This window comes from Rattus norvegicus, chromosome 15, assembly GCF_036323735.1.
Source record: "Rattus norvegicus strain BN/NHsdMcwi chromosome 15, GRCr8, whole genome shotgun sequence".
Taxonomy (NCBI): domain Eukaryota; kingdom Metazoa; phylum Chordata; class Mammalia; order Rodentia; family Muridae; genus Rattus; species Rattus norvegicus.
Window position 1 is genome coordinate 28,388,853 of NC_086033.1, and position 13,403 is coordinate 28,402,255.

Here is a 13,403-nt window from a genome sequence, read left to right on the forward strand (position 1 = left end):
CTTTTCTTTTTTGGTCATGTCTAGGAGTGTGGGTCTATGTAAACATCTGGTACCTGTGTCCAGGTTCTGAGGAGGCCAGGAGATACCATCTAATCGTCTTGAACTCTAGCGAGAATGCTGTGAGTCGCCTGGTGTGGATGCTAGCAAGGGAGCGAAGGCCTCTGGAATGAAAAGTACCTTTCACTGCTCATCCATCTTTGAGGCCCCAGTAAAAGGTCTTTAGTTAGAACATGTGCCTGTTTCCTGAGTTAACTTTGTTTTTTTGTTTTTTGTTTTTTGTTTTCCTGAGTTTGCCAGGCTCTGTACACAGCTGAGGCATGTTGTCTTGGAATGGCCTAGTCCTCCCCTGATCCTAGTTTCCTAATCCCATACAACTCCAGGGTCATCTCAAAATGTCCTCCTCCCCTCACTGTTCTTCACCTGGACTCTTAGTCAGGTCTGGTTTGGGAGGAGCTTCAGGCTCTGAAGGCTGGGAGGGATCTCAGCAGGGTGTGGCCTGGCAGGGTTCCTGGGTGGAGTTGACTGGTTGCAGAGGACTGGGGAAGGGGGATGGAGGATGGGACACTTCAACAGCCACCCTTAGACCACAGCCCAGGGGTTGGTTACATGTTTCTGTCTCCAGCAGCCACACAAGCACCATGAAGAGGCTGCTGTGCTCTCTGCTGGGGCTTCTGTGCACCCAGGTTTTCTGTGAGTCTGACTGTCAGCAATCAGGGCACCTGATAGGATCTGGCTCAGGACATGGAGGAGTGGGGAGAGCACTTTAGGAGTCCTGCAGAGCTCCCACCTTCTCAGAGGACATGGGTGTGCCCAGGACTCTGTGGACACTGAAATGGCAGCCAACTGTGTCTCTTTCCTTTTTTCTAATCAGTGATGAAGGGGCAGCAAGTGCAGCAGAGTCCTGTGTCCTTGGTTCTGCAGGAGGGAGAGAAAGCAGACCTGGAGTGCAACTTTTCCACCTCTATATACCAAATGCAGTGGTTTTACCAGAGTCCTGGGGGAAGCCTCGTCAGCCTGTTTTACAATCCTTCTGGGACAAAGCAGAGTGGAAGACTGACATCCACGACAGTCACTGAAGAAAGTCGAAGCTCTTTGCACATCTCCTCCTCCCAGACCACAGACTCAGGCACTTATTTCTGTGCTATGGATGCACAGTGCTCCCCACACACCTGCAGCCTGTACACAAACCTTCAGCCTGTGTTTATGTCTCTTCTTAGTCACAAGACACGGGAAACCCCAAAGAATATCTGTCCGATTTAATCTCCCTTTCCTGTATTGGTAGAGTTGTAACCTCAGGTAAGCTTTGGCCTCGTATGATCAGGACATTGGTGTTTATCTTCATTGCTCAATACACACCCTCCTAAAGCATAAATGTCCATCTTAGAACTAGCAGAGAAGCTGATGGGGGACAGAATCAATGTGATCATTTAAGGCACAGTGTGCAGAAATCATAAATGATGAGGAGAAAAAGGAATGGAAGGGAAAACAGGCTTCCAGGTAGAACTGCTCTGACAGGGTCAGGGTTAGTGAGGAGACAGAACCTCAGCAACAGTAAAAACAGTGAACCATGCAAGATGCAGGATGCACAGATACCTGCCCGCTCCAGTCTCCTTCTTGCCACTATGATGAAACATTGAGTAAAGTCTACCTAGAAGGGGATCAGATTTATTTAGGTTTCACTTCCAAGTCATAGTCCATCCTTGGTGCTAATCAAGGCAGGGACAAAACACGACAATGAAACAGAAACCATGGAGGAAGGCTGTTGTTAGTTCACTCACAGACGCATCCTTAATTAGCTTCCTTATAAAACCCAGGACCACTTTCCCACACAAAGGTGGCACCCACAGTGACTTTTGAATCTTCTAATCATTAACTTTATTCATCATTACTTTTAAAATTTTCTAATAACTTTAACTATCTTAAAAGCTTTTACAACTCAAAGAGAATGATTGACTCATCCTATAATGAACAAAATGAGCAGACTCTCTAAATGCGCATGCATGAGTTAAGGACAAATACTTAGAACTCAGCTAGGGATTGTCTGGTTTAGTACAGCGGTGGTTGTGGGGTCTCCACGAGTTTACTAGGAGATGGAGGACATTGCAGAAAACCACAGCAAATCAAAGTGAGGAGCTGTGGATCCTAGTGACAGTGGGCTTGTCTACAGTACAACCCCTGCTCCTGCTGAGGCTCAGGAAACCCTAGAGAGGACAGCAGGAAGGATGGCAGGAGTCAGAGGATCAGGTGTCTCTGTGTAACTCACTGTGTCTCCTAGGAATGTTGGAAGCTGCACAGATGAGGTCTCACCAACATAACTGCCTCAACAGGAGCTGCAACACAGCAGCTAAAGTGGATGGGGAAAGCACACACAGTCTCCATTCTAGACAATGAACTACTGGAAACCAAGAATGCCGATAGTGGGGAAATGGTCTTTCCCTGAGAGGAGCACACCAATTGGTTATCCAATACGGTTTGGTCAGTCCTGAGGAATATATATATATAACAATGATTAATAAAAGAAGAAGCCATAACTTTCAAAAGACAGCATGGAGGACTATATGGAAGGTTTTGAAGAGATGATAGGGAAGAGGGAATTTGTGTGATTATATTATAATCTCAAAGAATAAAATATAAGGATTTTAGTGAAAAAGAATATTTGTGGCTTAATAATCACCATGGGTACAAGTTGTCTAAATAAGGGGTTAATAAAATATAACTTGTGTCAAATGCAGTTATTTGCTTATTAAAGCTCTATTGTAAGTAGTGAGCATTTTCATGTTTTCATTTTGTATGAGTGGATTTTCTCATTTCCCAGAAGGAAGTGGTTTTAGGCAGGATAGAAAGATGGGGACTCATGATGTTGCATGGAGAAAAGGCTGGGAAGGAAGGAAAGAAAACCACCCTATAACTGACCTCAACATAGACAAACTCTCTTTCCTTCTCAGAAATATCTTCCCCAGAGAAATATTCAATGCATTTCCTCAGGCCTAGGCCTTAAGTCAGGAAACTGTGAGTGAAGACTTCCTGTGTGGCCACAGAGGGGCAGCGCTGCTTCAGAGAGGCTGAAGGCCCTGGCTCTTCAACATGTTTCTCAGTAAACTAGGATTTAAATTATTTAAAATAATTCAAGAATTGTTTTCTATGGTGCCTAAGTTGAATTAGAGATCAAATCCATGTATCTATCCAGTCATTTACCTATATATCTGTTTATCCTGGGCCCATAGTGTTGACAAATAGGAATTTGCAGGTGAACACCATGAAGATGCCTGCTCTCCCTGAAGGCCAGGGCTATGCTTCTGCTCAGATGGAAAGGTTGCCTGAGACCTAGAAGCTCAGGAACCAACAGCTCTGAGGGGTCAGGTATCCCAATGGGAGGGAATCCAGATACATGGAGCCCAGAAACCACACGTCTCTGAGGTGGAACAGTATCACAAGGAAGGGCATTCCGAGACATGGGAGCTCAGGGACCACAGAGCTCTGAGTGGCTGCATAGGGGATGGATTCTCATGTGTGGCAGTCTCTGGATGGCCTTTCCTTCAGTCTCTGCTCCACTCTTTGTCCCTATATTTCCTTCTGTGAGTACTTTGTTTCCCCTTCTAAGAAAGAATGATGTACCCATATTTTGGTTTTCTTCTTGAACTTCATAAAGTCTGTGAATTGTATCTTGGGTATTCTGATATTTGGGGTTAATATCCACTTATCAGTGAGTGCATACCATGTGTGTTCTTTTGTGAGTAGGTTAGCTCGCAAAAATATCAGGGAGATATTTTCCAGTCCCATCCATTTGCATAAGAATTTCATGATGTTATTGTATTTAATAGCTGAGTAGTACTCCACTGTGTAAATGTACCACATTTTTTTTCTGTCCATTCTTTGGTTGAAGGAAGTCTGGGTTCTTTCCAGCTTCTGGCTGTTATAAATAAGGCTTATATGAACATAGCGGAGCATGCGTCCTTGTTATATGTTGGAGGATCTTTTGGGTATATGCCCAGGAGTGGTGCAGAGCGTTTTCAATCCTCTCTCACTGATATGGAGACCACAGACTTTCCAGGGTGGATCATCCACTAACTCCTAATTTATTGTTCGCAGGCATATTTTCAGATACATTTAGTTAACTCAGTCTTTATAAAGATACAATGAAATTAAGTAAATTTAAACCTACATTTGTAAGAGGATGTAAAATGTGGACACCTGTAAATGATGATTACAAAATTTAAATTCCCTGAATTGAAAGGACCATATGTTTTCTTTGGTTCATCTGGTTCATAACCAGGACTAGTAATAAGATATAATAATTCATTATTGTCTTGAATTTGTATGATTCATAATTGCAAAAAATCCCCAATGCTCAGGGCATGAAGAGATGGCTCAGTGGTTAAGTGTACTTGCTGTATTCATGCTTATGTTGACTGTCCACGCTAGGATTTTGTCTGCCTTTACCTTGCACAGGCCTTCTGCAGGCTGTCACTGAAACTGAGACTTCATCTAGGCAACTTTCCTGCTATACCCAGAAGACACTGTTTACTTAGAGTCATCGACCACCTCTGACACCTTTTCTACTTTTTATTCGACAATAATCCCTAACCTTGGGAGGACAGGATGTGGTACAAATGTCTCCTTAGGGCTGACTATAACACAGACATTCCCTGCATATGGGCCAATAGTGGGACACAGTGTTAATCATAAACTACTGCAATTAGTTCCTCTAACGAGGATTGAGATTTCCATTAATCTATGTGCACAATGCTAAGTGATTAGCGGTCGGATTTGTACGATGTGTACTAAGTAGAATAGTAATAAGTTCTCCCCTAGGGCATGGTATGCATAGTCAGAGATTTTTGATATAATAATGGTGCCAGGTGTGGGGTATCTCTTATGGAATATTATCAGAGAGTGGTTGGTTAGTGCCATGATATTTGCACAACTATTGCCCCAATGGGTGTGTCTTGTCAGGGCGGTTTTTATTATAGCTCACAGTGCTCACAGCTAGGTGAGACTGATAATCCCTTTTCTCCCCTGGTACCATGCTTAGTGCTTCCCAGCAATATGAAAGCTCTCCAGTAGGGATGAAGTTTCCAGACCAGTACCAGGTGGATTTATCCATGTTCTATGACTCAAGTGTGTAATACCTTAAGCAATAGATTCTTACCAACAAGTTACTGCTGGTAACCAAGAGTATTTTAGTGTTTGGCCGGGATGGTCTATGGGTCTATTGGTCAACAGCAATGTTCTAGTTACATGTTTTCAAATATAGATATTCAGGGAAAGATAACATCTCCTGAGAAATTATTCCCCTCAGATTAGCATATGGGCATGATATGGTAGGGCCCAGTCCAGTCGTGCAGTGTCACTCCCCAGCAGGTAGTCATGGGTCGTATTAGAAAGAAAGCTAAGCCATGGATTGCAAGCCATTAAATAATGTTCTTCCATTTTCTCTGCTTCAGTTCTTGACTTCCCGCAGTGATGAATTATAATCTGGGACTAGTAAAATGTAATAAACTCTTTGTTGGTTTTGGTCAGATTTTCATCACAGCAGCAGAACGTGATTAATATGGAAATTAGTATCTAGACATGATGATGATCCTGACCACGTTGCTTTTTGGAAAGACTGTGAAAATGTTTTGGAATTTGGGGCTAGAAAATACCATAGAGAGATCAGATTTAATGAGCTCTTCTGGGCAGTTGGAACATAAGTATGTTGAATGAGGTACACATAATGGGGCTTGGTTTGTAAAGCTTGAGGTAGATGAGTAGATGATAAAAACTGTGATCAGGACAATTGAAGAGTTATTTTGAATGAATAATCTGGATATGAAACCTGGATCAACTGACCCTGATTGGCGGTGGCTAAAGAATCAGCTGTAATGAATTAGATTAACTGAAGCCAATCTTCTGGAAGTTATCTAAGGTCCCACATATAGACACCGAGGCCTGGGGAGGTCAGGATTTCACTTCAATCTGTAAACCCAACCTGGTAATGTGTAAGAGTCTCCATATTACACAGGTTTTGCAGAGTGAAAGCTGCAGGACTGAAGGGAACATGGGTAGAAGCTAAGGCTAGGCACCGGGAATTTGCTTTGTTTGATTTAAGTGTGCCTTGGTTCTTATCAGTTGGGTTATGAAGTTTGTAACTTGTTTTGAATTATATAGGAACCCAGTGGTAGAAGACTTTAAATGTTAAAGTTTTTGAGTTTTTTAAAAGACTGGTTACTTAAAATTTTTAACTGTTTGTACTTTGTGTTCCAAAAATGAGGTCTTGGGGAATCAACAAGCAAATAAAGATTATGGTAAAATAATGCTGTTTTTATATGTCAGGTTGACAAGTGGTAAGTTGTGATGATTAATTTTTATTAACTTGACACAAACTAGAGATACCCAAGGGAAGAGAGCCTCAGTCAAATGGTTTTATTTGTCTTACTGTTTTGGGGACATGTCTGTGGATATAATCTTCATGAATTATTGACGTGAGAGGGCCCAGACAACTGTGAGCATTGTCACCCCTAGGTGGGAGGTCCTGGGTTGTGTAAACCAATAGGATGAGCAGGCCAGGGGGAGCAGGCCAGTAAGTGGCACTCATCTGTTTCCTGCCAGTTTTCCAGCTTGAATCCCTGATTTGACTTTCTCCTGAGCCATTGATGATTTGGATGTAAACTGAAAGAATTTTAATCCCTATCTCAGTGGCTTCTTAGTTATTTATCTTAGTAATAGATAGAAAATTTACTCAAACACCCAAAGAGGTAACCCATTTCTGGCACTGCCTTTTTGTTCATTAGCCTGTGGTGTCTGGTCAGCCTATTCGTGACCCATGTATAGTTATTCCATTTTAAGTCTTTTTATGTATGCGTGTGTATAAGCTTTTAGAATGGAAAAAATTCATCCATTCTTAATCATAAATATCATAATTCTTAGCACACATTAATTGTACAAGTTAGTAGGTTTGCAGTAACATTTTAATATATGCATTTGTAGTGATTCCCATCTCCTTGCCTTCCCTTTTGCTGTCCTCTCCTTTCCCCCTCCAAATCCCCTCTTCTACTCATTTATCTAATTTCTATTTTCTTTACTTTCATTTTCCCCTTCTTTCATTTTCTTTTTGTTTTTACACCGGAGAATACATATGTATGTGTTTCTCTACACATCTGGTTTATTTTGCTTGACATCATGTCCTTCAATAACATTAATTTTTCTATAGATGTTCATATTTCTTTGTGGCTGCATATTACTCTCTTGTTTCAGATATAATTAATGTTTTGCTCATCCATTGTCTGACTAGGTTGCATACTTATCTTGGCGATGGTCAATTGTGCTAGAATAACATACAGACACAGGTATCTGTCTTTTATGGTGACCTCAGTTCCCTAGATAAATGTATATAAATGGTATTACATTAGCTGGATCATTGGTCTCCCTTTCTTCCTTTCTTTCTTCCTTCCTTTCTTTCTTTCTTTCTTCCTTCCTTCCTTCCTTCCTTCCTTCTTTCTTTTCTTTTCTTTTTATTTCAGAAAATCCACACTGCTATACTTGGTGGCTTTATCAACACAAATTTTAACGACAACATATGATGGCAGAATTACAATGTCAGGGTTCCTGAGTCTCAGAACTCTGCTTACAGCAGTACTAAATTTGAGCAGAATGGGAAGTGCTTTCTAGGTCAGAAAGAGCTTTAGAAGAAAAAGTGTTTGTGAAGGGTGGAGCCTCCTAAAAGGACGGAGGTGCCTGTGAAGGTGGAGACAGTGCTCTGTGGGGAGATAAAAGGCCACCTGAGTTCCCCACAAGCTTCAGTCTAGGAGGAATGGACAAGATCCTGACAGCATCATTTTTACTCCTAGGCCTTCACCTGTCTGGTGAGTCATGGAGGAGAAACCCGAGGATATGGGATTAATGTGGAGGCACAAGAGAATTGGGGCACTAGGAAGTCATGATATCATAAGCAGGAAGTAATTCCTGGGAAGCTAACAACAGTTGTTATTTCTCTACACAGGGGTGAGTGGCCAGCAGGAGAGACGTGACCAGCAGCAGGTGAAACAAAGTCCCATATCTCTTACAGTCTGGGAAGGAGGACCCACAGTTCTGAACTGCAGTTATGAGAACAGTGCTTTTGACTACTTCCCATGGTATCAGCAGTTCCCTGGGGAAGGCCCTGTACTCCTGATAGCCATACGATCAGTGTCCAATAAAAAGGAAGATGGCCGATTCACAGTCTTCCTCAGGAAAAGTGAGAAACAGCTCTCTTTGCACATCGAAGACTCTCAGCCTGGAGACTCAGCCACCTACTTCTGTGCAGCAGATGCACAGTGCTCTCCACACACCTGCAGCCCAGACCCAAACCTGCAGCTGAGGCTCCAGCAAAGCCCTGCTGCGGGCTGAGCCTGGCAGAGATGCACAGGAGTTGTCATTTGTAGGAACAGTGGGTGTTAGGATTAGACTCATTCAGTCCGGAGACTGCCCAAGCTAAAGTCACAGCTTCCTTTTCTCTATTCCCCTTGTTCCTCAGAAACAGCTGGAGTTTTACATGGCTTTAACCAGTTTAGATGAATTGTTCTTCTGAGTAGTTGTACAACTAATTCTCTATGTGGTTGTTTGTATTAACTGTAAGTTATAAAGGCCCCGTCTACCTACTCTATTGTCAACAATGTTAATGTGTGGAGGTTACAACCCAGGGTCAGGAGACCTTGACATTGGCTTCTGGGATAGAAATCACATAGACGTTTGTTTTACCTTAATTTTGTCTCATGACCAGAGAAGTGGTAATTTACATGACCACTCACCTCTTCTACTTCCTCTAGCTTTGCCTCTCATATCCACATCTACCTTCAAGAAACTCAAGTATGTAAACCAGGAGCTCCTCACAAGGATGAAGGTGTATCTACAACAGACAAATGACGTCAGACGGGAAAGAAAAATTTAATTTACTCACATAATGAAAGCTGACAGAGCCCCAATTCCAGCTTTCATATTACAGAGGGATTAAGATTACTTGTATAAATTTAGGAATTCTATGGAATAGTTATTAGGAATTATGGAATCATCAATTTGTCAACATAGCATTGCTACAAAAAAAGTAAGTCCTAGTTGATCTGCAGAAAATCTGACCAATAAGGTGGGCTAATGCTCAGGATTGTTATATGGATCTAATAATGACTGAAAAGCTTATCAGCAATAAGACTCAATCCTGAGGTCAGATTTCTGAAAGCCTTGCAATTCAGAATTGTCCATCGCAGCTGTGTAATATGATGTGTTATCTCCAGAAGGTCACTTGTATGTGTTAGCCTTCCTTAGATGGCTCCTGACAGAAAATACCATTGAAGATGTTTGAAACACAGTGATAAGAGAGAGCAGAGAGCAGAGAGCAGAGTGGGCAGAGAGAGCAGAGAGCAGAGTGGGCAGAGAGAGCAGAGAGAGCAGAGAGAAGAAACCTAGTAAAGACAGCAGAGAAAGAAGTCAGGCTTTTTCTAATCATGAGGCAGTTTTCTTCTTTAACAGCAGGTTTCTTCTTGCTGTCCAGGACAGGGCTTTTCATACTCAACAAAAAAAGTTTTTCTTTCTCTAAGCAATAAAGGTTAAAGCTTATTTTTCATCCAGAACGAGTGAGGTTTTTCTGTATTGGCATTTACTCTATGGAGCTTGCTCATGGGGGCTTTTGCTCCATCCATATGCATATGTAAGTAGAGGCGTGTGCATGTATGTATGCATAAATACATGCACAGTTGATGAGACAGGTGATCAGGCCTGATGTGTTTGTTTGTGCATGAATGTGTGTGTGAATGTGTATGTATGTCTATGCATGTTTGCTTGTGTAAAACTACTTCCTTCTGTGAGCATTACTTTCTTTTCCTGATTCACTAAAAGTTAATGCTCCAAGCTTCCCTCTAGTAAGAGGCTGGACTTCCAGGCACGAGAGAAAAGAACAAAGAATTTCTTTACTTAATCCTCCACTGCTATACAGCATATGCTAATTTCCAGAGAATTATACAGTAAATTTATAAAGTAAGAGTTAAGTTTCCCAGCATTTATTTAAGCACTGAGAATTATAAAGTAAATTATAATGAATTAAGAATTCCAGTACTTAGGTAAGAATAGAGAATTATAAAGTAAATAATAAAAGAAATAGAGACTTAAGTTTCCCCAGCGTTTAATGAGACACAGAACTGTAATAAAAATTTAAGGTTTTAGCACAGAACAGTAAGAAAGAGTTAAGTATCATGCAGGAAACTTCTTTTGGCTCTCATCCAATGCTGTTTCGCTCAACCCATCCCAGCTGGGGCAGGCCCTCAGTATTTATCTTCTCTTCTCTCCTTTACTGACCAACCATCTCACTTCTGAATTAAGTACACCATTATCCTTCATTTCCTGAATTATTGACTTGTTTTTACGATTCCTTAAATATTAAGCTTTATTGTTTTTAAAAGAGTTTATTTTTGTTTGTGTACATATATATGAGCATACACAGACTTGTGTGTAGGCACACATGTGTGCATGTGAAGGCCAGAAGATTGTGTCTACTTCCTCAAAGCTGGAGTTGCAGGTTTTGCAGGACACTAGCTTGTCAAATGGGTCCTGGGAGCTGAGCTTCTGCCTTTACCATGAGCAGCAAGTGCTTTTCACAGTCGAGCAATTTCTCTTAAGCTTTATCTTCACTAGAAGTATTGTCAGCCAATTAAATCACAAGGAAGGACAAAGGAGCATTTAGAATGAGACTGATTGTTTAGCCCAGGACTCAAATCCAATGCACTCCAAAGCCACATCTCAGAGTCTGTGGTCATGCAGCAGAACATCCACCTGCTTTGTGGAGAACTAGAGCAGGGCAGAGCCCTGCCATCCTGAGCTCCTCAGGCTGCTGTGGCTCCCATGGTCTCCTGCTAAGTACAGAGACTGCAGTCCAGGGCATGTGATCTCAGCTCTCAGCAGTGAAATGGACAGAGGAGGATACCTCAGAGTCCAGACAGTAGTCTCTGATGTACTTGATCTCAGAGAGGCCTGAAAGTCTTTCAGAGACCTTGTTTGTATTTTCTCTTTCAAGTCTCTTTTGAGTTATTTCATCCATTGGGATAATGAGAGCAAGTGAAAGATTATGAACTGCATTCTAAATGGCAATACCATAGCACACAAAAGTCCAACCACCAATGTACACGGCATTAACATGCCCCTCAGTGATTGCAGGTTATTTGTACCATGCACATGTAATAGTCTTGAGGCAGAGAATCACATGGCAAGCTTATCAATGACCATTTTGTAAATTAAAATGAAGTAGAATTTAACAAGTAAGACTTCAGGGCAATGGTATGGAAACTTTTAGGATATAATATGTAGAGTTCTCTATCTAAGAGTGTAAGAACCATCTTCTGAGTGAACCTTAATGTTAGACTTTTAAAAGTTAATCTGTGCTTGTAAATATGGATTTTTTAATTATCATTCTTTATCTCTGTTTGTGTTTCTCAGGTTCTTTCTCTTTGTCTCTGTCTGTCTCTGTGTCTCTATGTCCCTGTGTCTGTCTGCCTCTGTCTCTCTATCTCTTTCTGTCTCTGTCTCTCTTTTTCATTCTGTCTCTGTCTCTGTCTCTGTCTCTGTCTCTCTCTCTCTCTGTGTGTGTGTGTGTGTGTGTCTGTGTCTGTGTATTTGTGTGTGTTAACCTGTGTTCATGGTCAACATTTGCTATCTTTCTCTATGGCCGTCCACCTTTTTATTTGGAGTTGGGGTAGACACTCTCACCAAACTTGAATGTCACCAACTCAACTACACTGACTGACTTGTGAAACCTGAGAATATTTCTGTCTTCGCTTTCCAGGTCTGGAGCTGCAGGTGTACCCTACAACATCTGGATTCGTATGTGGCTGCTAGTGATCCACACAGAGGTCCTCATGGTTTACAGAAAGAACTGACTCAACGAGTATCTCCAAGACCTCCAAAGACTATCATTCTATTACTGTCACAATTTCACAGAACTTAAGCAGACAGAGGTCTTCTGGAACCCGAATGGACTGCCCTTTACTACAGGATTTAGAACTAGCTTTGTTGATTACAGAATTTAAATAAACCCTAGCACTCATTAAAAGAGGAAGGTTACTTCAGATCAGTGTTTCATGGGGAGATGCAAATACCTGTGAGGACTTTTTCCTTGTTAACCTTTATTAGCAAATTGATGTAGTAAGTAAACATATGATAATGGTCTGTAAGTGCATTTCTTGTCACATATGGTTCATGATGAATTATCCCACTGAATAATACACATGTGTGTAATGAGGTTCGTCCTCAGAATGGATTTCCCTATGCTCCCTTTAAAGTGCTGCCTCATTTATCTAACAAGAAAGAGAAGGATGTAAGTAAAAGTCTGCGGTGAACTACACCTTTTCTCTCTCTACGTAGAACTTGTTGCCTATGATCTTACAAAAACCCATTTCCTGTTTGGGGTGCTATGTAAGAATGTAAGCAGTGAACATGTACACTGTCAGGCACTCAGACACTGATCTCTGAGCTGAGAGAGAACGGACACACTCCTGCAGGGGGACATGTGCCACATGCCTCCTTACAGCCTGCTCTGTGTGCTGGTGGCCTTGACTTTGTCTGGTATGATGCATCACATATAACTAAGGGTATCCAACAGGATCATTGCCCCAGGCATATGACAGTTCCTATAGACACAAGGGGCAAGAAGGATTGGAGGGAAGCCAGCACACTGTGTATTCAGTCAGCTTTCTCTTTGGGTCCTAAGGTGCCCAATTCCAACAGTGTTTTGTTCGCACTGTCACAGGATAAACTTTTAATTTGTTCTTCTGATTGCTTTTCAGGATTTAATGTGGCCCAGGAAGTGACTCAGGTCCAGTCAACAGCAAGCAGGCAGGAGGGGGAAGAAGTCACCCTGGACTGTTCATATGAGACAAGTCAGAACATATATCATCTTTTCTGGTACAAGCAGCTTCTTAGTGGAGATATAATTTTCCTTATTCGCCAAACTTCTTTTGATTCTCAGAACCAGAGGAGTGGCCGCTATTCTGTAGTCTTCCAGAAATCACTCAAGTCCATCAGCCTTGTCATTTCAGCCTCTCAGCCAGAGGATTCGGGGAAGTATTTCTGTGCTCTCTGGGAACTGACACAGTGGTAGAAGTGACAGCACAAGCTGAACAAAAACTGGGGCTCCTTAAACAGAGCCCCTCTGAGGGAGGGAGCCCAGCTGAGAAGCACACCTGCACATCCTGAACAAGAGGATCTCAACTGTGGATGCTCCGTCTGTGGTCTGCTTCAGAACTGTGCTTCTATGTAAAACCTCAGGGCATGCAATTTAGAAAGAATTATGGTGAGCGGCTTTCTATAATACTTTGTCTTGACACAGAGTTAAAAATAGATCACAGAGAACAGGTGTTGTATTTTCCACAGTTGGGAATCTTGCACCACAGTAATTTGTTAAG

At 41.8% G+C, this 13,403-nt stretch overlaps 3 gene segments (V, D, J or C); all 3 read left to right on the plus strand.

Moving 5' to 3' along the window:
• The first annotated feature begins 638 nt into the window (after positions 1-638).
• On the plus strand, positions 639-1,260 carry LOC134482272 (T cell receptor alpha variable 22-like). The segment is given in 2 exon segments: positions 639-690; positions 872-1,260. Coding segments are annotated over 2 exon segments (441 nt in total).
• Positions 1,261-7,792: 6,532 nt separating this feature from the next.
• On the plus strand, positions 7,793-8,367 carry LOC134482194 (T cell receptor alpha variable 23/delta variable 6-like). The segment is given in 2 exon segments: positions 7,793-7,844; positions 7,982-8,367. Coding segments are annotated over 2 exon segments (438 nt in total).
• Positions 8,368-12,515: 4,148 nt separating this feature from the next.
• LOC134482273 (T cell receptor delta variable 1-like) lies at positions 12,516-13,099 on the plus strand. The segment is given in 2 exon segments: positions 12,516-12,564; positions 12,786-13,099. Coding segments are annotated over 2 exon segments (363 nt in total).
• The last annotated feature ends 304 nt before the right edge of the window (positions 13,100-13,403 follow it).